Below are 24,718 nucleotides of genomic sequence, written 5' to 3' on the forward strand. Positions count from 1 at the left end.
ACACTGTGTACACAACTAGTGATATGGAACACTGTGTACACAACTAGTGATATGGAACACTGTGTACACAACTAGTGATATAGAACACTGTGTACACACCTAGTGATATGAAACACTTTGTACACAACTAGTGATATAAAACACTATGTACACAACTAGTGATATGGAACACTGTGTACACAACTAGTGATATAGAACACTATGTACACAACTAGTGATATGGAACACTGTGTACACAACTAGTGATATGGAACACTGTGTACACAACTAGTGATATGGAACACTGTGTACACAACTAGTGATATGGAACACTGTGTACACAACTAGTGATATGGAACACTATGTACACAACTAGTGATATGGAACACTGTGTACACAACTAGTGATATGGAACACTGTGTACACAACTAGTGATATGGAACACTGTGTACACAACTAGTGATATGGAACACTGTGTACACAACTAGTGATATGGAACACTGTGTACACAACTAGTGATAGGGAACACTGTGTACACAACTAGTGATATGGAACACTGTGTACACAGCTAGTGATATGGAACACTGTGTACACACCTAGTGATATGGAGCACTGTGTACACAACTAGTGATATGGAACACTGTGTACACAACTAGTGATATGGAACACTGTGTACACAACTAGTGATATGGAACACTGTGTACACAGCTAGTGATATGGAACACTGTGTACACACCTAGTGATATGGAACACTGTGTACACAACTAGTGATTTGGAATACCATGTACATGGCTAGTACTATGGAGCACTTGGCAGACAGTGACCGCTGGCTAACATGTGTCACTTGTCCGGCTTCCTGGACTGTTGAATGGGGGATCATAGCTTCATCCTACAGTATTGAATATTGGTTTCCACTCATGGCAGAGGAATCTTTGACTACCAGGTCTCCATAACAAAACAGGCTTTTTCAATTTATCAATCTAAAATAACTTTGTTTATACTAACTCAGCTTTCCCTGCCTGGATAGTGACAACGTGTAAGGAAGGGCTGGGACGGGTAACTAGGAACTCGGGTCAGTAGGGTATTGAGTAGGACCCAGGTACCCACAGGATTACACCGACCCGTGGTTAGTCCCGTGATATATTGCTTAATGGCATAAAGTTTCTAAAACTCTCTCTATGTTGAAACTTCAAGTCACTTATGTTCGCAGTTATTCCTGACTACTATGCCCTTTCCTTCTGACTTTAATATGTTTGAATAAAAACAAAAATTCAGTCAACTTCAGCGTATCCACCATAACGTTTCATACATGTATCTAAACACATTTTACCAGAGCTAAGGTCAAACTTTTCCCAATCGGACAGTTTGTACCTACCTCTTGAGACCTACAGCGGTTACCCGGGTAGAGTCGGGTAATAGAGGGGTGGGTACCTGGGTAGTAAATTTGGACTCATCCCAGTCCTAGTGGAAGGATGTCCACTTAAAATAGTCTTCTTCTACTAACCCTCAAAACATGAGACTGGTTGTGGCTGGTGGCAAGAGCCAAGTTACATCCCTGGCTACATCACCAGTGTTTCACAAATGTATCAGAGCTTCCTAAGATAACACACACTATAGAAAACATTACTGGTAATAAAGAGTAATGTTAATACTGAAATATGATTACTTAAGTCATATTATTAATGTAAATTGCTAAGCGTCAAGCCACAATACGTTAACAGAAGAATAACTGACAGTTCCATTTCTTTTATTCTTAATTTGTACAAGTTGAACATAAAAGGAGCACCAATCATAAGAGGGGATGTGTATCATGGCCAGTAGATATCTAAAGCTGCATCTACAAAATCTACAAAATAAACAAAACCAACACAAGTCCTAAGAACGGGGACTAGGAGACATGGTAGACAGAAACAGTTTCACGGTAACAGAAACCAAAGGTCAAAATGAAACAGGGGTCATGCAACAGGCAAATGACAACATGAGGGAAAGACAACAGAATTACTCACGGGGATTTGTATTTCTTTCACACCCTGAAGACCAATCAGATTATCTTCAGAATGTCACATGACTTAGCATGGTAATTCAACAGGTCACGTGACTAGTTCTCAAAGCCAAATTCATTTGTCTGTTTGTACTATAGCCAGCATATTACAAAGACTTTCTCCCAACTCTAACAGGAGTCTTCATCATAGACTTACAGTACCTTATTCCAATAAGAGATGTAGACAATTAATTGTGCAGAAAAAGTCATTAGATGCTTTACATGCAAAGAAGCAACTTCAAACTATTGATTTAGTAGTGAGGGAAAAATAGTATATATTAATACGAAAGTAATCTATCCTTGGAACTGGGAATCTAGTGAAGCTGCGTGACTAGACTAGGATGTCAGTCAATGGTGATGATGACAGATGAGGCCTGATCTTGGGCCAAGACACCTCATCACAACTTTCAGTTGGCACATCCTGATGTTGGCTTTGTGTTTAAATCATGAAACTAACAGGAGACTAGCACATACAAAACTGAATGGTACTTTCATAATTATTGGCATAAAATATATTGCCTAGCAACTAAAATGGCTTTGACAGAAATTGCAATTGTAACTACAAATAGAACGAAGCATATATTTCAGTTGAAATGAAGACCATGAAGCATAGGACATTTGACACAGCAAATTGATGTTTATTTGCTGTGTGTTTGACAACCCTGGCCATCGTAGCACAACAGCAAGAAGAACACCATCACTGGCACCACCACGGAGAGGGGAAAAAGAAACATTGTCATCCAACATGTCCTTCCTCAAACCTGTCCCACCTAAAAACAATTCCCTTTTCACAATTCTGTTTGTTTCATATTTTCAATTTTCAGTTCCTACCAGACGAGTATTCTCCTTTCCTATGTAGAATGACAATACAAAAGGGCTTACTGGTGCTACGTACAACACACCATTAGCTTGATACAATTGACCCAACACCCATCTATGCAGGTCTATGCTTAGGAGTTATGTTTTCAGCATATTTTCTCCAAATGATATATGTTATATCCTAAAACTTGTATTAGATACAATTCTGCCTTGTGAAATCCATATCTGATATGGATGCTATGGCCGCTGCAGTCTGTGACTTCATCACGCAAAAGGTCTCTTGAAAGAATGCATGATCTTAGTGCACTAACCTCATCTCCCTTGAAGGGTTGGAACTCAAATTTCTTGGGTAGCATGAACATTTGATTATTCAGCTCCATGAACTTCTGCTTATCTGCCCTTGAGTCAAGGTCTGAGATGTTCTTGTTGATGGACTCAATGGCTGACTGGTGCGTCTGCTTCAGTTGTTCGTGTACTGAGAGGTACATCATCATAGTTCGTCCTACTGAGTTGTGGTAGCCAAAGTCCATGCACTGAAACAAGGGTGAATTATACTCATCATCTCCAACTACTGGAAACAAATCCTTATTAGAGTTGTACCCTTCTGATGAGTCACACTGCTGAACACTGGGTATGGCTTCAAACATGACAGAATACATAAAGTTGTCATAACATATGCTTTTCCATATTCTAGGACATACCAAACAATAACTGATCCACATGAACTACATTGTCCACTGCCTCCAGTTCACAACACCATTAACATCACACAAAACCATCAACATTACTCAACACCATCAACATCACCATCAACATCACATTATAGCAGCTGTTCGTGGCATCTCTTTTATTGCCTCAACAGTTCCTCACATATTTTTCAACAAAATGTTATCCGACTAAATGAGTGTCCATGACAACATGAAGACACTGGTTTTCCTCTGGAGAAAGCCCTAACAACCCTTTGCAACTATTTAGGGTCTACATGTTTCACAAACACATGCAAATGATCAGGTTCAGAATGACTAAAATATAATATTGTTGACTTAAACCCAGCTTGGATATAATAACTTGTTTTGTTTTCATGTTTTCAGAATTTACTTTGTAATCTTCATCCCATCTGAGTGCCATGTTCTACAATGCTGTACGTCTGCTAGGCTCTATGTTGAAAGGTGATGACTCACCACAAGAAGTAGAGGGTGAACGATGGCCTTCATGGAAGTAAATGCTGTCACTCCTGTAATCATTGGTGCCTCAAGTAGCACCATTCTACATAGGAGGCCACACGAGCTTGTCAGGTGTTGTGACAAGCTGGGACATGGGGGTGGGGAGAATTCTAACAGGAAGATGCAACCTGCTGTTCCCCCTGACACACACTTCTTCTATCCATCAGCCACACAAAAACACACACATCATTGGTCAGAGGAGAAGCAATCAATGTCTCTGCTGTCAAGAAATTTAGATTTATATATTACGTAAACTTTTCCCTGCTACATTCGCACAACCAAACAATACTATCACAAACACCTTACAAAGAATATCATATCAAATATGTTCTCTATCATGGAATATTAAATACTTCAGCAAAGAATTAGGTTTCAGTCTGCAATATTCTCCCGCGCTGACTGTAAGAGTGTGGTTACCATGATCTCAGTTTGGGTTAAATTTGGCCCAAGTTTACAGAAAACCCCACTGTGAAGATGTCTCACATTACACATCTCATAGCTGCAGAGTAGAGGCACAGGCCCAACTAAGAGTTTTACCCACCATCTGCAAATACAATGTCCACAACTATTTGAAAGATTTCACACAAAAAACAAGCATATAGTTGACAAAGTCATCTATATCCCCCGCCCATTTTAACATGTTATGGTCCCAAACCAGGTAACTGACCCAACATTTCTCTTAGCCCAAGTCAAAATAGCTGCAATGGAAATTCTAAAATTTCTAAAACTCCTTAATATCAAATGGCACTAGTTCAGTATGTGCTTTATATATGGACATGCAATGTTTGGCAAGGAAATATTTAACAGTTTATTTGTTATACTACTTAAGTAAACCAATCCTATATTAAAACTTAAATCCAACTTATTACCATGGAAACGTGAAAAATAAAAATTTCTAAAATTCCTAAATAGCAAGAGGCACCAGTCCAGTATGTGTCTGGTAAACAGGCACAGTTTTTGTTGGAAAGTATTTAATGGGTTTTGAGTTATGCTCCCGAAACAAACTCTACCCTATAGAACCTAAGTCCGACTTGTTGCAATGGAAACGTAAAAAATAAAATTTATAAAATTCCTAAATAGCAAAAGGCACCAGGTCAGTATGTGCCTAGTAGACATGCAAAGTTTTGTAAGAAATTTTTAACGTTTTATTAGTTACGCTACGGAAACGAACAGCACCCTTATAGAACCTAAGTCCAACTTGTTGCCATGGAAACGTAAAAAAATTAAAATTTATAAAATTGCTCAATAGCAAAAGGCACCAGTTCAGCATGAGTCTGATAGACATGCAAAGTTTCGTAGAGAAAGATTTCGGGACGCACGCACGCACACACGGACGGAACCCATTTCTATATCCCCCGTCAACTTCGTGGGGGGGGGGGGGCTAATAATAATGACTGCAATTTACTTGGAGGCATCTGAACATTCAATCTGAATGTTGTTATACAGTCAAGTCTCGCTAATCCGACATCGTTGATTGCACATGATTGTGTCGGATTAACGAGTATGTCAGATTAACGAAATTCAGTGATTTGTGATCGAAAATCGAACGTCTTTACGATAGATAATAACGGTGTGTACCTTGAAATAAAATCATTAAAAACAAAATATTTACATTGTTATGTTGTTTATTCATTCATTCCTTAATTTCTAATTAATGACAGTGCAAAAATAATAATAATTTTCCCATTTATACATAATAGAGACATTACTCACTGAATTAATCACATCAACGACACACGTTTCCTTGTGTAATTGCAAGTGCTACTGTCTTAACAACTTGCTTCATTTACTCAAAATAGTCTGTCAGTGTTTTCTGTTTCTCACATTTTGAAGGCACATTAATTCTCAAAGTCCCCTGCTCGCTTGACGTCTAGGGCTTGTGGTTCTTCAGCATCAACATTGTCGAGGTGTAATTTCATTTGCTGTTTCTTATAATAAAGCTTGAAATTCTTTATGATTCCGGCATCAGTGGCTGAATGTGCGATGTGGTGTTTGGTGGCAAAAAGTGAAATTTCACATTAGTTGTGTCGACAGTAGCATGGGGTGGGGCGTTGTCCAACAGCAATACCACGTGGCATCACTCCAATCGCATTTGCCGATCCAAGATCAGTAGCCAGGCTTTGAATATTAAGTCATCCATGCTTTCTTGTTTACATACCAGTCGACTATGGTGAGTCGACCATGTTTTATATACCTGTTCATATTTTAAAATGGCTTCATGCACATTTATCTGGCTTCAATTTGTAAACTACATTTGTATAGCTTTGTACATACAGGTTTGAATAGCTTTTCCGGTTAATTGTTAAGTTAATCTCTGCAGCCAGTGCGTGTCAAAACTCGCGGGTGTATCTCCTCACTGTCACAGACAGATAAGTGTTAGCCATGTGGAGGTGCATGACTTGGTGTATCTCCTCACTGTCACAGACAGATAAGTGTTAGTCATGTGGAGGTGCATGACTTGGTGTATCTCCTCACTGTCACAGACAGATAAGTGTTAGCCATGTGGAGGTGCAAGACTTGGTGTATCTCCTCACTGTTACAGACAGATAAGTGTTAGTCATGTGGAGGTGCATGACTTGGTGTATCTCCTCACTGTTACAGACAGATAAGTGTTAGCCATGTGGAGGTGCAAGACTTGGTGTATCTCCTCACTGTCACAGACAGATAAGTGTTAGTCATGTGGAGGTGCATGACTTGGTGTATCTCCTCACTGTCACAGACAGATAAGTGTTAGCCATGTGGAGGTGCAAGACTTGGTGTATCTCCTCACTGTTACAGACAGATAAGTGTTAGCCATGTGGAGGTGCATGACTTGGGGTATCTCCTCACTGTTACAGACAGATAAGTGTTAGCCATGTGGAGGTGCAAGACTTGGTGTATCTCCTCACTGTCACAGACAGATAAGTGTTAGCCATGTGGAGGTGCATGACTTGGTGTATCTCCTCACTGTTACAGACAGATAAGTGTTAGCCATGTGGAGGTGCAAGACTTGGTGTATCTCCTCACTGTCACAGACAGATAAGTGTTAGTCATGTGGAGAGGCATGACTTGAGGTATCTCCTCACTGTCACAGACAGATAAGTGTAAGCCATGTGGAGGTGCATGACTTGGTGTATCTCCTCACTGTTACAGACAGATAAGTGTTAGCCATGTGGAGGTGCAAGACTTGGTGTATCTCCTCACTGTCACAGACAGATAAGTGTAAGCCATGTGGAGGTGCAAGACTTGGTGTATCTCCTCACTGTTACAGACAGATAAGTGTTAGCCATGTGGAGGTGCATGACTTGGTGTATCTCCTCACTGTTACAGACAGATAAGTGTTAGCCATGTGGAGGTGCAAGACTTGGTGTATCTCCTCACTGTCACAGACAGATAAGTGTTAGTCATGTGGAGAGGCATGACTTGGTGTATCTCCTCACTGTCACAGACAGATAAGTGTAAGCCATGTGGAGGTGCAAGACTTGGTGTATCTCCTCACTGTCACAGACAGATAAGTGTTAGTCATGTGGAGAGGCATGACTTGAGGTATCTCCTCACTGTCACAGACAGATAAGTGTAAGCCATGTGGAGGTGCATGACTTGGTGTATCTCCTCACTGTTACAGACAGATAAGTGTTAGCCATGTGGAGGTGCAAGACTTGGTGTATCTCCTCACTGTCACAGACAGATAAGTGTAAGCCATGTGGAGGTGCAAGACTTGGTGTATCTCCTCACTGTCACAGACAGATAAGTGTTAGTCATGTGGAGAGGCATGACTTGGTGTATCTCCTCACTGTTACAGACAGATAAGTGTTAGCCATGTGGAGGTGCATGACTTGGTGTATCTCCTCACTGTCACAGACAGATAAGTGTTAGCCATGTGGAGGTGCATGACTTGGTGTATCTCCTCACTGTCACAGACAGATAAACATATGGTAATCACAGGTTATCACACAAGTGTGTTTTGGGATAGTAAATATCCTGTATTAAGAATAAACATTGATTGTATTTATTAAGCATTGGTGAGCCAAGTACATAGTGAATATTCCAAGTTATTTACCATCAGAAAAACACAGAAGCATGATAACCTCCTTATTATATAGTGTCTTTGAAAAAAAATCTCTCACAAATGGTACCTAGACATTGCCAGATTTCCTGGAATATGTGCATTAATATATAACATCACAGGCTGAGTGACTAGTCAGACTGTGCCAACAGGTTAAATAGTTCCAACTGAAACTTGTATTTAAGACAGTGGCCTAACTACCATATTGCCAAAATTTGTCATTTCTTTAACGCACAAAAAATAACTTTGTCAGTGAACATCTTTCGTGGCAATCCACTTCTCTAGCATCTGTTACATCACATCTGTTTAGAGTCTGCATGGTCAATTTATGTTGTGACCACCTCACGAAATGCAGTCAGATGTCCCCACACAGTGACAAGATGTAACAAAGTAAAATTTGGGTCCAAAGTTGCCTACACATGTAAAAGGTCTTAGCTACACCATAGATTTCCATATCTTGGACTATTTATTTTGACAATTATAACAATTATCCCAGTAATTTGTCCAGATCCCCGGTGGTCAAATCTGACTCAATAGCAGAGGGTCGAGGGCAATGCCATGTTGTTAGTAAACACTGAAAGTAGGACCTACCTGATCACTTTTATTAGTATATATATATCTGTAAATAATCCCAACGGATACTGTTTTTATTTGTTGGGTTTATCCTGTCGAGAAATAGTGCACTTTTGTAACTTACGTCCATTAGGTCTGAGATGTCGTCGGAGAAGTACTTGGTGATGGCAGAGTTGGCGCCCTCAATACAGAGCAGGTAGTCGTTCCGGGCTTTCAGCGACTTCAACTTGTTCTCAGAGTATTTAGATTGACGCTGAAAAAATAAAATCTTGCACATCAATTGTAATTCATTTACTACTACAACACACCCACATACATGCACCCACATGGCAACACATATGCACCAACATGGCAACACACATGCTATGTCGGTTACCCATATTGTAATGAGGTGTTACATGGTGACTTGAACCATGGACAGGGCAAATCATACTCTCCTAACAACTGCATGTCTATGTATTGTACAACACTTTGAACTTGAGTCTTTGACCAGTGTACCTATTTCCCTGTAGCCGTCAGGGAGATGTTCAACAGCTCTCTGCTTACTAGAACAGGGTGTGGTTGTTGGTTTGCTTCACTATTATCACAACATCTTACAAGATCACTTAAGCTACATAGAAAGAAGATCCAATGATGATTCCTGTCAGTTGAAACAAGACAACTAGGCTGGTTTCTAGACAGTGTTCGAAATAACTGCCTGCCCGTGGCTGGTAACTTTTCTGTCAGGCTGCATGAAATTTGCCTCCACCTGCCTGACTGCCTTGCAGATAATTTTAAGACTACTTACAATTCAGATTAATTATAACTTCTTGAAGATTCTCAAGTGATTGTTTGCATTATTTCAACTGAATCAAGGCATGATTTGTCTCTTAATGTCTGAATCCAGGGATGTAAATTTGTAGAGGCGCAGGCAACATTTGTGGGTCACCTGCCCCACTGTCTTTTTGGGTCCTAAAATTATTTCAAACACTGTTTCTGGATAATAACTGCATGAGCACTGTTTACGTCAACCTGAAATAATTATAATATGTTGAGGCATCTTGTTTTTTATGGTTGAAGTGCATACAAAGGCAAGCTTCAGTCAGAACATTGTTTAATTTGGAATAATTATTTAAATTTCTTTATCTTATTCATGGACGCTATTTAATCAAAATGCGCTCATTGGAACTGAAGTTGTGCTACTGGCTGTACAACTGATAATGGGTCGATTTTAAGCTTCCGACTTTGAGCAATATTTTAATGATGCAAAATCTTTCTCTCATTTCTTGAGCCATTATAAAAAACACAGACCATATCAACTAACAAAACTTGTAAGGAATGCTTTGAAACCTATAGAAATGTTATTTTATGGTTAAGAAGCTGCATGTGATGTCATGCCAGACTCACTTATGTTAAGTAAGTCAGTGGGCAGACATCAAATGTTTCTTGGCCATGGATTTTTGTCCATAGGCAGGCATGTGATATATCCAGGACTTCCATTAATCTCATAGAATGTGGTGCCGATCTACACACTGCATGACCTGATGTCTGCCAACTGAATTCTGTGAATCCCCATGATAAGCATGGCCATTCCTCACTGATGGACTGTACAAAAGCTATTGTCATCACATGGTTTTTAGCTATGAAACGGATATCAATTCCAGGGATTTACTGGACGTAATGGCATATACTTATAAAACTTGGAACGGTTGCAAAAAGACTACAGAATGCATCCATTGAGAAGCAGAAAATATACTGACACAATGAAAACGCATAATCAACTTTAACTTGAAGGACTAGAAAATGATTTTAGGAGTGAATATTTACTCACATGACAAAAACATATTAATTGTGTGACAACATGAGATTGTGTTTGATGATACAGTTGAACGTTTCGCAATTTTCCCACTAGCACTTGTTTTAGTGTTAGTTTTAGTTTTAGTTCTTAAACTAACAGTCTCTGAGCATTCGTAAACATTTCTCTTAAGCCACCATTTTGAAACCTGGGACTCCAACAAACAACTTAAGGCTTTGACTCCCCTGTACCCCCTAAATAAACTCATATCCCCCACCAATATAACATTTCTGGTTGTGTGCAAGGCATAAGTTGACTGGACCTTTTTGTAAATGGCCTAATTGCAAGCACTAATAAAGTAGTTGCCATGGAAATGCAAAAAATTAACTTTCCAAACTTTTCATTTTCAAATTTAGGTTCCTGAAATTAGAATGACCAAATAGAACTCAGAAATTTGTAAATTTAGTAAAATCAAAATTGTCATATATGCAAAGATGTACACCTTAACATACACTTATACACATACACATTTAAAAAATAATCCACATTCCTGACTACTAATACTATGTAGCATGTATAACTTTAGCTGGACTTATCCCATCACCCAACTTTGGACTTGTAATAGTACCTTCTCTGCTTGTCGCTCCAGGCCCTTCAACTTGCGGCTGGTTGTATTCTTGCCTGACAGCTGCTGTTCAACTTTCATTTTCTGGGACTCCACACTTCTCAGTTTGGATTCAGCCTGTTTGCTCTCCGACTGGTAAATGTGGTATGTCTTCATTGCCTAATTCGAAAAACAACTATGGTTTACTAAAGAGAAGTTTTCTAATCAGCCATGTATTTGTTCGTTTGTTGTTTAACACCGCACTCAGCAATATTCCAGTTATATGACGGCGGTCTGTAAATAATCAAGTCTGGACAGACAATCCAGTGATTGACATCACGAGCATCGATCAATGCAATTGGGAAACAATGACATACATCAACCAAGTCAGCAAGCCTGACCACCTGATCCCGTTAGTTGCCTCTTACTACAAGCATAAGTTCACCATGTAAGCAAGAGGAGAATGAACTTACAAAAGCTACATGTAAAATTGTATTAAAACTTACATTAGAGACGCCAACAGACATACCAGGGAAATAAATTCATCACAATACACAAATACATATTTTATCTGCTATATCTGGTAGTAATGATTATCTTGTGTGACATATATAACACTTTGTTTGCCAATGCTAGCACTGAAACTGAAAAAGCTAACAAAGCTACAAAACCAGTTATTTCTAAGACTAACTCAATGTCCCAGTTTCCCCATGTCAGCAGAAATTGAACACTGTGCACAGTATTGATCTGGCTGTACTGGGGTTAGCCACCCACAGTCCACAGCCTGCCTCAATTACACTCAGTCTTAGCCAGCACTCACATGTCAGACAACACTTTCAGCTAAACATCTTCACAAAGACACTTCTAACAGTGAATTCTCTTGTAAGCCTTTGGACTGGTTGCTATTGAAGGGAATAATTATTCAAACTAAATAAATTGTCAATTAAAATCACAAGATTTGTCACACTGAAGAAAATGACGTTTGATTTGAACTAAACTGTTCTTAAATTCAATTACTCATTACAAATATGCAAATAAATGATCTAAGACAAATGAGAAAGTTGCATAAACACAACACATAGAGCAATTGTGCATCTATAAAGTGTATGAATTGCATTTTGAAAACATAACATGATCATATGAATTAAAGTACCATCCATACGTTTAAGCATTACGAGGCCATTGTAATCCATGACAATGCCACCCATTACAAGGCCATCAAGATAATGTCACCCATTACAAGGCCATCAAGATAATGTCACCCATTACAAGGCCATCAAGATAATGTCACCCATTATAAGGCCATCAAGATAATGTCAACAATTACAAGGCCATCAAGATAATGTCACCCATTACAAGGCCATCAAGATAATGTCCCCCATTACAAGGCCATCAAGATAATGTCATCCATTACAATGCCACCCATTACAAGGCCATCAAGATAATGTCCCCCATTACAAGGCCATCCAGATAATGTCCCCCATTACAATGTTATCAAGATAATGTCACCCATTACAATGCCACCCACTACAAGGCCATCAAGATGACGTCATCCATTACAAGGCCATCTGGATAATGTCACTCATTACAAGGCCATCAAGATAATGTCCGCCATTACAAGGCCATTCAAAAAGTACAATCAGTAACATATTGGGATACATTACAAATTATGCATAGCTAAAGTCATGATCGTGACATGCCCTGCTAAGGGTGAAGTGACATTATAATCAAGTTTAGCTTAATTTATTTCATAGAATGTATAAGAAATAATTGCTGACATGTGGTTGTGTCTTTAATAACTGGCCTCCTGAAGGTAGGGGTATCACCTGCGCCATTCAACACCTGCCCTATGCCCTCTTCTGAACACAGGTGGCATCATGGTCAGGCTCCATCTCGACAGAATTCAGCTTGTTTCACCGAGATACAGAGTTGTAAACTCACAAACATTAATAAGAGTATTCCACTAAAACAACCAACACAGACATGGCAAGGAGTGACCTCTCATCTAGATGGCTGCTGGTTGAGTGTACATGGCCTTTGAGTCACTACTCGGCACAGCGGAGCAAATAATGAAGGCATATTGGAGTTTAGTCTATGTGCATCATGAATGATCACATTGATTTTTATTTGTGATTTCCTAGCCATCAGATCAGACCGACTTCTCGGCATCAACACATGATAAGGCACCGAGGATAATCACTCTCAAAGAGTGCTTGTTTGGATTTTGCTACATATTGATTCTTCCCCAAATAGAAGCATCTCATCATTACACTGCAAGGCTTGATTCTTCTGAATTCTGTATCAATCTTAATTTAAAGATCACCATCTCATTTGTTCATGGCATCAGAAGACAGGGAGTGGGCTCAAAACCAACCTTTTTCTCTTCCATTACAAACCATCCTCAAGTTGTTTACACCAACCTCCTACACCTTAGGATCTTATCATCACATAACATTTCAAATGTTCTCAAGGGTACACCTAGAAACTCAACTTCCCTCTTTAATGGGAGCCGTACACATCTGCATCAGCAGTGAATCCTGTTAAACCAATCATATACAACTCCATCAGCAATGAATCCTGTTTACCAATCATATACAACTCCATCAGCAATGAATCCTGTTTACTAATCATATACAACTCCATCAGCAATGAATCCTGTTAAACCAATCATATACAACTCCATCAGCAATGAATCCTGTTTACCAATCATATACAACTCCATCAGCAATGAATCCTGTTTACCAATCATATACAACTCCATCAGCAATGAATCCTGTTAAACCAATCATATACAACTCCATCAGCAATGAATCCTGTTTACCAATCATATACAACTCCATCAGCAATGAATCCTGTTTACCAATCATATACAACTCCATCAGCAATGAATCCTGTTTACCAATCATATACAACTCCATCAGCAATGAATCCTGTTTACTAATCATATACGACTGCACTGATTGGTAATATATCCTCTTCAGAGTGGCCAGTTATTTGTTGTGTTAGGTATGTGTGTGATACATGAGTGTTACTGGCCTATGACTGCTGTCAGTACACGAGTGTTACTGGCCTATGACTGCTGTCAGTACACGAGTGTTACTGGCCTATGACTGCTGTCAGTACACGAGTGTTACTGGCCTATGACTGCTGTCAGTACACGAGTGTTACTGGCCTATGACTGCTGTCATTACACGAGTGTTACTGGCCTATGACTGCTGTCAGTACACGAGTGTTACTGGCCTATGACTGCTGTCAGTACACGAGTGTTACTGGCCTATGACTGCTGTCAGTACACGAGTGTTACTGGCCTATGACTGCTGTCAATACATGAGTGTTACTGGCCTATGACTGCCATCAATACATGAGTGTTACTGGCCTATGACTGCTGTCAGTACATGAGTGTTACTGGCCTATGACTGCCATCAATACATGAGTGTTACTGGCCTATGACTGCTGTCAGTACATGAGTGTTACTGGCCTATGACTGCCATCAATACATGAGTGTTACTGGCCTATGACTGCTGTCAGTACATGAGTGTTACTGGCCTATGACTGCTGTCAGTACACGAGTGTTACTGGCCTATGACTGCTGTCATTACACGAGTGTTACTGGCCTATGACTGCTGTCAGTACACGAGTGTTACTGGCCTATGACTGCTGTCAGTACACGAGTGTTACTGGCCTATGACTGCTGTCAGTACATGAGTGTTACTGGCCTATGACTGCTGTCATTACACGAGTGTTACTGGCCTATGACTGCTGTCAGTACACGAGTGTTACTGGCCTATGACTGCTGTCAGTACACGAGTGTTACTGGCCTATGACTGCTGTCATTACACGAGTGTTACTGGCCTATGACTGCTGTCAGTACACGAGTGTTACTGGCCTATGACTGCTGTCAGTACACGAGTGTTACTGGCCTATGACTGCTGTCAGTACACGAGTGTTACTGGCCTATGACTGCTGTCAATACATGAGTGTTACTGGCCTATGACTGCCATCAATACATGAGTGTTACTGGCCTATGACTGCCATCAATACATGAGTGTTACTGGCCTATGACTGCTGTCAGTACATGAGTGTTACTGGCCTATGACTGCTGTCAGTACATGAGTGTTACTGGCCTATGACTGCCATCAATACATGAGTGTTACTGGCCTATGACTGCTGTCAGTACACGAGTGTTACTGGCCTATGACTGCTGTCAGTACACGAGTGTTACTGGCCTATGACTGCTGTCATTACACGAGTGTTACTGGCCTATGACTGCCATCAATACATGAGTATTACTGGCCTATGACTGCTGTCAATGCAAGAGTGTTACTGGCCTATGATTCGCTGTCAGTACTTACACTCTGCAGTTCATTGAGCACTTTGAGCATATCTTCATGTGATTCAGATCCAATTTCCCGACACTGCAACAAAAACATCCATCTCAGACATAATATTTGAGCAATATGAATATGCTGATATGAAGCCAAATATCCCTTGTGTACATTTGCAGGTTATATTGTTAATAGTTGGTCAGACATTTTTAGGATAACAAGTGAGACATGTTGTTTTATCCAAGATTAGTTTTAATTATCTTGCACACTGACCAATCAGCTGACAAGTTGACCCCTGCATAGGAAACATGATCAGATAGGAGCCGGCATCTCCGCAGTACACCCATCCCTAGTCATTTGGGAAAAACCTTAGGTAGGCGTCGAGCGAAAAATCTAAACTGGGCGATTGCTGGAGGATTAAGAGGACAAACCTGACGACCTGTCGGGGGGGGATTCAGGTGAGTTGAGGTGAACATGTTTGAACGTTGGTAATTAAAACTTCAAAAGTGAACTGTGTTCACATGTCATATGTATTGGTTGTAAAATGTTGACTACTTCATTCTGTCATTAGTTCTTTGTGGGGTGGCTCTGTCGCCTTCACAAGATTTTGGCAAGGCACATCTCAACATCTTCGAGATGGTAAACTAATCCATGACAAGGAATAGAAATCCCATCAATGGTCACATACAAGCATTTGATATAAGGCAGCCAATCAAATTACAGTAATGGATACCACCCTGGTGTATGACATATTATACATTTAGATAAAAGACTTTGGTCGAATCATATTATTCTGAACATCTTAAGCAGGAAATTGCGATTGATGTTTCAAATATGGAACTTTGAGGGTATATTGTGCTTGGCTACGACCTATGGCAAAGATTTCTCATTCATATATTTTGGTGTTAAACATTGTGTCTGCGTCTAAAAATGGAAGAGACAAAAGCTGAGATGTCATCTGATTTACATTACACAATCTCACTTAACATGTTTGATATGGACTTGTGGAAGCATGTGTATATACTGGACAACAAGAAGCAATGCAGTCCTTAGTCACATGTACTATACATGGGTCCAGAGACAATCAGTGCTCACCTTCTTGAATATCCTCTGTGAATTTTCGATGGTTTCGTTGAGCCTGTTCATGACAGCGTTGCTGTACAGCTCGCTGATAGTGTTGTGGTCCTGGCTCTCCTTGCGAGTGATGCCCAACAGATGCTTCCAACATGCAAATGTTGAAAATGTAGCCCATTGTTCTTGACGACTGAAGAATTAAACAGAGTTACATAAGAAACTATCAAGATAACCATGTTCACTAACCAGTTGTAAATACATACACTATCCCATTAGCCCAAAGCTAGTGAATGTTTGTAAGGACAAGCAAAAGCAAACAAATGGTTGACCCTAACAATCCAGCAAGTCCAGATGCCGGAAACATGTATACATGTACCGTGCAAGACCCTAAACACTTTGATCTCCAGATTATTTCAAAGAGTTTTTGTATTATGCTGAAAAATTGTTTGATCAAGGCAACACACTTAATATGGGAAAAAATCCACAAACCTGACAATTAAAAGCCCCTGTAATAAATTTGGTTGAGTACGAGGGTGTACATAAACAGGTGTTCCATGGACATTTATGCCAGTCAGTGTTGCTTGTTTACAATCAGAATGTACTCCAACCTAGTTGGCCTTTCTTCTCAGAACCACTGTTTAAAGTTACAAATGTACAGCATTCAGAAGGAGCCTGCTCCTTCCTGTCCAGCTCTACATACAGCCATCAAGACAGCATGGTTCATTACCATCATCTGGCTACCATGTCTAACTGCCTGTCAAAGAGCTAGTACACAGTCCATGTGTCTCTGTTGATGCTGTGACAACACGCATGCCATCCTGTATTCCTAAAATTACAGCACGCATGCTGCTTAGCTAGGGGCCAACACTTATTCAGCACTCATATCATTACGAAAGATGACAAATACTTTCCTGAACTTCACTTGTAACTACCTAATTATGACCAAGATTCATTTTCAAACAATTCTGTATGCTGTGCAGGACTTGAAGTCTTTAAGTACATGTCAGAGAAGTGTTGTAAGGGGAGTAGTACATTACTTTGATTAGATGACAGGGCAGTGTTGTAAGGGGAATAGAACATTACTTTGACTAGATGACAGGGCAGTGTTTTAAGGGGAATAGAATAGTACATTACTTTGACTAAATGACTGGGCAGTGTTTTAAGGGGAATAGCACATTACCTTGACTAGACGACAGGGCAGTGTTGTAAGGGGAACAGTACATTACTTTGACTAGATGACGGGGCTGTGTTGTAAGGGGAATAGTACATTACTTTGACTAGATAACTGGGCAGTGTTGTAAGGGGAGTAGTACATTACTTTGACTAGATGACTGGGCAGTGTTGTAAGGGGAATAGTACATTACCTTGACTAAATGACTGGACAGTGTTGTAAGGGGAATAGTACATTATCTTGACTAAATGACTGGACAGTGTTGTAAGGGGAATAGAATAGTACATTACTTTGACTAGATAACTGGACAGTGTTGTAAGGGGAATAGTACATTACCTTGACTAGATGACAGGGCAGTCTTGTAAGGGGAATAGTACATTACTTTGACTAGATGACTGGACAGTGTTTTAAGGGGAATAGAAATAGTACATTACTTTGACTAAATGACTGGGCGGTGTTTTAAGGGGAATAGGACATTACCTTGATTAGATGACTGGGCAGTGTTGTAAGGGGAGTAGTACATTACTTTGACTAAATGACTGGACAGTGTTGTAAGGGGAATAGAATAGTACATTACCTTGATTAGATGACAGGGCAGTGTTGTAAGGTGAATAGTACATTACCTTGACTAAATGACAGGGCAGTCTTGTAAGGGGAATAGTACATTACATTGACTAGATGACAGGGCAGTGTTGTAAGGGGAATAGTACATTACTTTGACTAAATGACTGGACAGTGTTGTAAGGGGAATAGTACATTTCTTTGACTAGATGACTGGGCAGTGTTGTAAGGGGAATAGTACATTACTTTGACTAGATGACAGGGCAGTGTTGTAGGGGGGATAGTACATTACCTTGACTAGATGACAGGGCAGTGTTGTAAGGGGAATAGTACATTACCTTGACTAAATGACTGGACAGTGTTGTAAGGGGAGTAGTACATTACTTTGACCGAATGACAGGACAGTGTTGTAAGGGGAATAGAATAGTACATTACTTTGACTAGATAACTGAACAGTGTTGTAAGGGGAATAGTACATTACATTGACTAGATGACAGGGCAGTGTTGTAAGGGGAATAGTACATTACCTTGACTAAATGACTGGACAGTGTTGTAAGAGGAATAGTACATTACATTGACTAGATGACAGGGCAGTGTTGTAAGGGGAATAGTACATTACCTTGGCTAGATGACAGGGCAGTGTTGTAAGGGGAATAGTACATTACTTTGACTAAATGACTGGACAGTGTTGTAAGGGGAATAGTACATTACTTTGACTAGATGACTGGGCAGTGTTGTAAGGGGAATAGTACATTACTTTGACTAGATGACAGGGCAGTGTTGTAGGGGGGATAGTACATTACCTTGACTAGATGACAGGGCAGTGTTGTAAGGGGAATAGTACATTACCTTGACTAAATGACTGGACAGTGTTGTAAGGGGAATAGTACATTACCTTGACTAGATGACAGGGCAGTGTTGGTAGGTGAATAGTACATTACCTTGACTAAATGACTGGACAGTGTTGTAAGGGGAATAGTACATTACCTTGACTAGATGACAGGGCAGTGTTGTAAGGGGAATAGTACATTACCTTGACTAAATGACAGGACAGTGTTGTAAGGGGAATAGTACATTACCTTGACTAAATGACTGGACAGTGTTTGTTGTAAGGGGAATAGTACATTACCTTGACTAGATGACAGGGCAGTGTTGTAAGGGGAATAGTACATTACCTTGACTAGATGACAGGGCAGTATTGTAAGTGGAATAGTACACCGCTTATGACTTGAGTCAGTTATATTAGTGGAACAGAAGCTAATCTGACTAGGATGTATGTCTTACCATCACTGTTGTAGGGGGAATATCCATCTCACAAACAGTATCTGTGGAGGTTGTTAAACCTGTCTGCTATTAAACTAGAAACTGTTATCTACAAACAGTATCGGGTCATTTCCGGCATCAAGGTGATTGCAAAACAACATGGTAGGAAGAGTTCCACCAACAATATATCAAAGACTGGGGATCTTATCGTAAGCTGCCACTCCTATAATAGGGGGCAACTGATAGGCTGCATATCTTCCAAGCCCTGCACCTCTCATGTTGACAGTTTCAGGAACTTACAACATGCATGTGGATCCTTGATCATCCCAGCAACACCAGGGAAATCAAACAAACCCTCAAACCCCTCACCTCACCACTGAAAATTGTGCACCCTCTAGGGAACTTATTCTTCCCCCAGCATGATAAACACTATCTTTTCTGGTACATCAAAAATGGCAATCTTATATCATCAACGCTAATCTCTCCCCTCACGTTTACCCCGCAACTAGGATCTGACCCCAGCACCTTCTCCATATACTTCCTCCTCATCCTGACTCAGATCAAGGGGATTTATCTTCAGAGTGAGTGAGTGAGTTGGGTTTAATGCCACTTTTAACAGCATTCCAGTTATATCGCGGTGTGTCAGCTTAATGTGGGGGGAAAGCCCGAAGTGATGCAGGTCTCAGACGTTTCCCACTTCGGTGACACCCAAGAGCACGGGTATGGTGCTATCTTCAGAGAGTTCACACCAAAGATGATAGAAAGTTCAAGCTAAACTGCTGATATGCAGGTCACTTCAAGTCTTGCAAAGTTCAACAGCAACAAATAAGGAAATATGAGAACCACCTGTCCACCAGTAGCGGTTAGTTTCTGCTGGGGCTGCTGTGTGTGGGTGTGACACAGTCTGGGACCTGCCCACCGGTAGAGGCTTGTTTCTGCTGGGGCTGCTGTGTGTGGGTGTGACACAGTCTGGGACCTGCCCACCGGTAGAGGCTAGTTTCTGCTGGGGCTGCTGTGTGTGGGTGTGACACAGTCTGGGACCTGCCCACCGGTAGAGGCTAGTTTCTGCTGGGGCTGCTGTGTGTGGGTGTGACACAGTCTGGGACCTGCCCACAGGTAGAGGCTAGTTTCTGCTGGGGCTGCTGTGTGTGGGTGTGACACAGTCTGGGACCTGCCCACAGGTAGAGGCTAGTTTCTGCTGGGGCTGCTGTGTGTGGGTGTGACACAGTCTGGGACCTGCCCACCAATAGAGGCTAGTTTCTGCTGGGGCTGCTGTGTGTGGGTGTGACACAGTCTGGGACCTGCCCACCACTGGAGGCTAGTTTCTGCTGGGGCTGCTGTGTGTGGGTGTGACACAGTCTGGGACCTGCCCACCACTGGAGGCTAGTTTCTGCTGTGGTTGCTGAGTGTGGGTGTGACACAGTTTGGGACCTGCCCACCAGTAGAGGCTAGTTTCTGCTGGGGCTGCTGTGTGTGGTGGTGACACTGTCTGGGACCTGCCCACCACTGGAGGCTAGTTTCTGCTGGGGCTGCTGTGTGTGGGTGTGACACTGTCTGGGACCTGCCCACCAATAGAGCCTAGTTTCTGCTGGGGCTGCTGTGTGTGGGTGTGACACTGTCTGGGACCTGCCCACCAGTAGAGGCTAGTTTCTGCTGGGGCTGCTGTGTGTGGGTGTGACACAGTTTGGGACCTGCCCACTACTGGAGGCTAGTTTCTGCTGGGGCTGCTGTGTGTGGGTGTGACACAGTCTGGGACCTGCCCACCACTGGAGGTTAGTTTCTGCTGTGGCTGCTGTGTGTGGGTGTGACACTGTCTGTGACCTGCCCACCACTGGAGGCTAGTTTCTGCTGGGGCTGCTGTGTGTGAGTGTGACACAGTCTGGGACCTGCCCACCACTGGAGGCTAGTTTCTGCTGGGGCTGCTGTGTGTGGGTGTGACACAGTCTGGGACCTGCCCACCACTGGAGGCTAGTTTCTGCTGGGGCTGCTGTGTGTGAGTGTGACACAGTCTGGGACCTGCCCACCACTGGAGGCTAGTTTCTGCTGGGGCTGCTGTGTGTGGTGGTGACACTGTCTGGGACCTGCCCACCACTGGAGGCTAGTTTCTGCTGGGGCTGCTGTGTGTGAGTGTGACACAGTCTGGGACCTGCCCACCACTGGAGGCTAGTTTCTGCTGGGGCTGCTGTGTGTGGTGGTGACACAGTCTGGGACCTGCCCACCAGTAGAGGCTAGTTTCTGCTGGGGCTGCTGTGTGTGGTGGTGACACAGTCTGGGACCTGCCCACCACTGGAGGCTAGTTTCTGCTCGGGCTGCTGTGTCTGGGTAGGACTATTTACCACTAATTGTGCAAGATCTACATTTGTATGAAATCCTAATTTTGGCATCCTCAGTCCTATTACTTTGTTCTTTCTACACTGGTGTTATAGCAATGTCATGACCTTTGCAATGCAACAGGGGATATATCTGCGATGAATATAAACTACTCAAAACTATCTTACATATGTCAGCAAAAGCATATCACAGTATAAGGCACAAGGATCGGCATTCTCAAACTTGAACTAAGTTATAGGCTTCTCAACTGCCCTATGTCCTCATTAACACTGAAAACAACATTAGTAGATTTAAATCGTATTAGACCAATCATAAATTGTTATGATTCTCAGTAATTCACTCACATTTCTAATACAATGCACTTCTAACATGACAATTATCACAAAATGTACATGAACATTTGTACAAATTCAGCCCAGTTGGCAAGGCTTGTCCAGTGCACTTCCTCTCGATGCTGATGACGTTGGGAGTCCAACTGAATGTGTCTCAGACTCCGCCTCCTCAGTCTAACAGGTGAGAGCCTGATAAGATTAGCTTTGGATACCACACACCACTGCCTCTCAATGAGATCTTACACTCATTACCCCGGCCACAGCGACAATCTCTGTAATGCCATCATTCTCCACTTCAGTGATTTTGTAATGTTCCCATTTAACACTTGGTCTGAATAATATCTGTGGGTGTCTGATACCTTGATGACCGACAGTCAAACCAGATGGTACCAAATGTAACCTCACTTTCAAAGTATACCAACATGTGGACATTGAAAACCAGAAGCAGGAGAGAGATGATGAAACCGGCTAGATGTAAAACATTCCCATTACTGCTGTTGGGGAACACCTTCACACCAGCCCAGCCAATTCCTGCTTTGGTCTCAGTCCCTTCAGACTGTGTCTAATATCTGGCCAAGTTCTTGTATCAACAACTCAGCTACATTTGCCCAGATAAGATTCTGGAACCCTAAAACTGTAACCCATCTGGCACTGTTCTCATTCCTGATATGATGTCAACCGCCAAATCAGACCACCAGGACCAAATGTAATAAAGACAAATGACAGGACTCCAGCACTAGTATCACTCCATACTCTGAGGTTTAAGCCAAGTGTAAATGTTTAATGTGCTGTTGACAAAACCAATCTACAGGACTGAATGACTGGAGAGGAGAACATGGGATCAATGGGTTGTCTGAGGAGGGAGGTCAAATCACTGGAGCACTGGCTGCTTCCTAAGACCACACCTTACACTCTATCTCAGTCTTTTCCAAATTTTTATGTAGTAAGTGGGTGAGTGAAGATGGTTTTATTCCATTTTGAGCAACATTCCAGCAATATCTGGCACACCAGATATCCAACAATAATTATCATTTTGAGAATACTACCTCTACTACATCAGGAATTAGTCCCTCCCACCTCCCCACGCATCTGGTTGATGAAGGTTATGGGTTGAAAGTAATATGTTTTCCCACCACTCGCATGTGCAGTTGCTTTTTCTGTGGAGGATAGGGTTTTCCTCACAACTATTAGATATGTTGGCAGTGAAGAGGACATCTGTTGAAAATCACACAGATTTTATAGTGTCATTGACAGCCAAAATAGGAATTTATGCTATGATGTAGTATTGTACCCATGTGGGGAACTGAACCCGGGCTTCAGTGTGATCAGCAAAAACGCTTTATATATTCACTATGTGACTCCACTGCCAAACTCGGCACATAGATGAGACACACCAGTAGTTCACACATGATTTGTCTTGGAACAAACCCCTTAGCTTCCTTGACTATCATAGAAAGTTGCATCAAGTAAGAGTCATAATGATCAAAGACATGGAAAGAAAATGTATGGTTTCTTGTGCCTTCATCAAGTAATCAATATGCTTGTAAAAACTTTAAGAAACTATTGTATCTATCAGCCTAGCGTACACAGTAAGAACCCATAGTACGGGATTTCCATCTATGATGAACCTGAGACATGGATCTCAGATACTTACTTTTGTTTCTCAGCTCGATGCCGTGTAATCATCTGACGCACAAGTTTATCCAGGTTCTTTGAATATTCCATTTCTACCTCCGCTCGTCGCTTGAAGAACTCCTGAAGTTCTGCAACAATGGCGACCTGGATCTCCAGCTTGTTCTCGAGACATTTTAGTTGGTCACCGAGCTGGGCACGGATATCTGAAAACAATAACCAGTTTGTGATATATTTGTTAAAGGTGATGGAATTTTAAAAACATTGCACCCATTTCAAAAAGGACGTGAATACAATACCACCTCATCTAAACCCCAACAAAATGGTAATCACATGGCCAGACACGAACTCACCCAACACCTCTTCAATCAATGATCTGATATTTCTGTGTTTCGCATCAATGCAACATATGTAGCCTACACAGCCATAAGCTGAGACATGCCTGATTAAAGTTGCAAGAAAACACACATGTATGTGTGTAAGAGCTGCCTAACAACTAGTGAAATTGCAGCACTATGGGGATACAAGCTTACAGACCACAAATGGAATACATGGAATGGCTGCCAATCAACCAATAGCAGTTGTGTCCCTCAGAATGCAGGGATCTGCTGATCGGGGGCTGGAATCCAGTTGCTATGTCCCTATTCATCCTTTATACCGGGATTCAAACCCACAATCAAAGGTTTCTGATGTGCCCAAGGGATTCCCCTCTGCACAGCAAATTGTGGTGCTGTAGACGATTGGGCCACCCATACCCCTCCTGCACATAGATGATAGAACTTAGTGTGGATAAGCCCCACTTTATTCACACAGCATTTAATTATCATCTGATTAACAAGTCCAGCCTAAGCAATGACAAAACATCAAAGAAAGGGGAGATAATTAAATGCTGGCTACGTGTTATATTGGCGTGATATATTGTGACCAGACACCAGGGAGGACAGACATTAAACATGTGTGTAAAGACTTCA

General features: G+C 41.5%; 1 protein-coding gene across 6 annotated transcripts in view; it reads right to left on the reverse strand.

Moving 5' to 3' along the window:
* The window catches only part of LOC139444928 (SLIT-ROBO Rho GTPase-activating protein 1-like), a 180,515-nt gene that overhangs the window by 28,776 nt on the left and 127,021 nt on the right, over positions 1-24,718 (reverse strand). For 5 of the 6 annotated variants that reach the window (XM_071225949.1, XM_071225950.1, XM_071225946.1 and 2 more), the window contains exons 2-8: positions 23,770-23,953; positions 16,479-16,647; positions 15,411-15,473; positions 11,083-11,238; positions 8,805-8,933; positions 3,151-3,372; positions 1,986-2,009 (exon numbers count right to left, since the gene is read on the reverse strand). In XM_071225949.1, coding sequence (XP_071082050.1) covers positions 1,986-2,009; positions 3,151-3,372; positions 8,805-8,933; positions 11,083-11,238; positions 15,411-15,473; positions 16,479-16,647; positions 23,770-23,953 — 947 coding nt within the window. The remainder of the gene's footprint in view (positions 1-1,985; positions 2,010-3,150; positions 3,373-8,804; positions 8,934-11,082; positions 11,239-15,410; positions 15,474-16,478; positions 16,648-23,769; positions 23,954-24,718) is intronic. The other variant, XM_071225948.1, reaches the window with a different exon arrangement.

Source organism: Haliotis cracherodii, unplaced genomic scaffold (genome assembly GCF_022045235.1).
Source record: "Haliotis cracherodii isolate W230 unplaced genomic scaffold, xgHalCrac1.p SCAF_6, whole genome shotgun sequence".
Lineage (NCBI taxonomy): Eukaryota > Metazoa > Mollusca > Gastropoda > Lepetellida > Haliotidae > Haliotis > Haliotis cracherodii.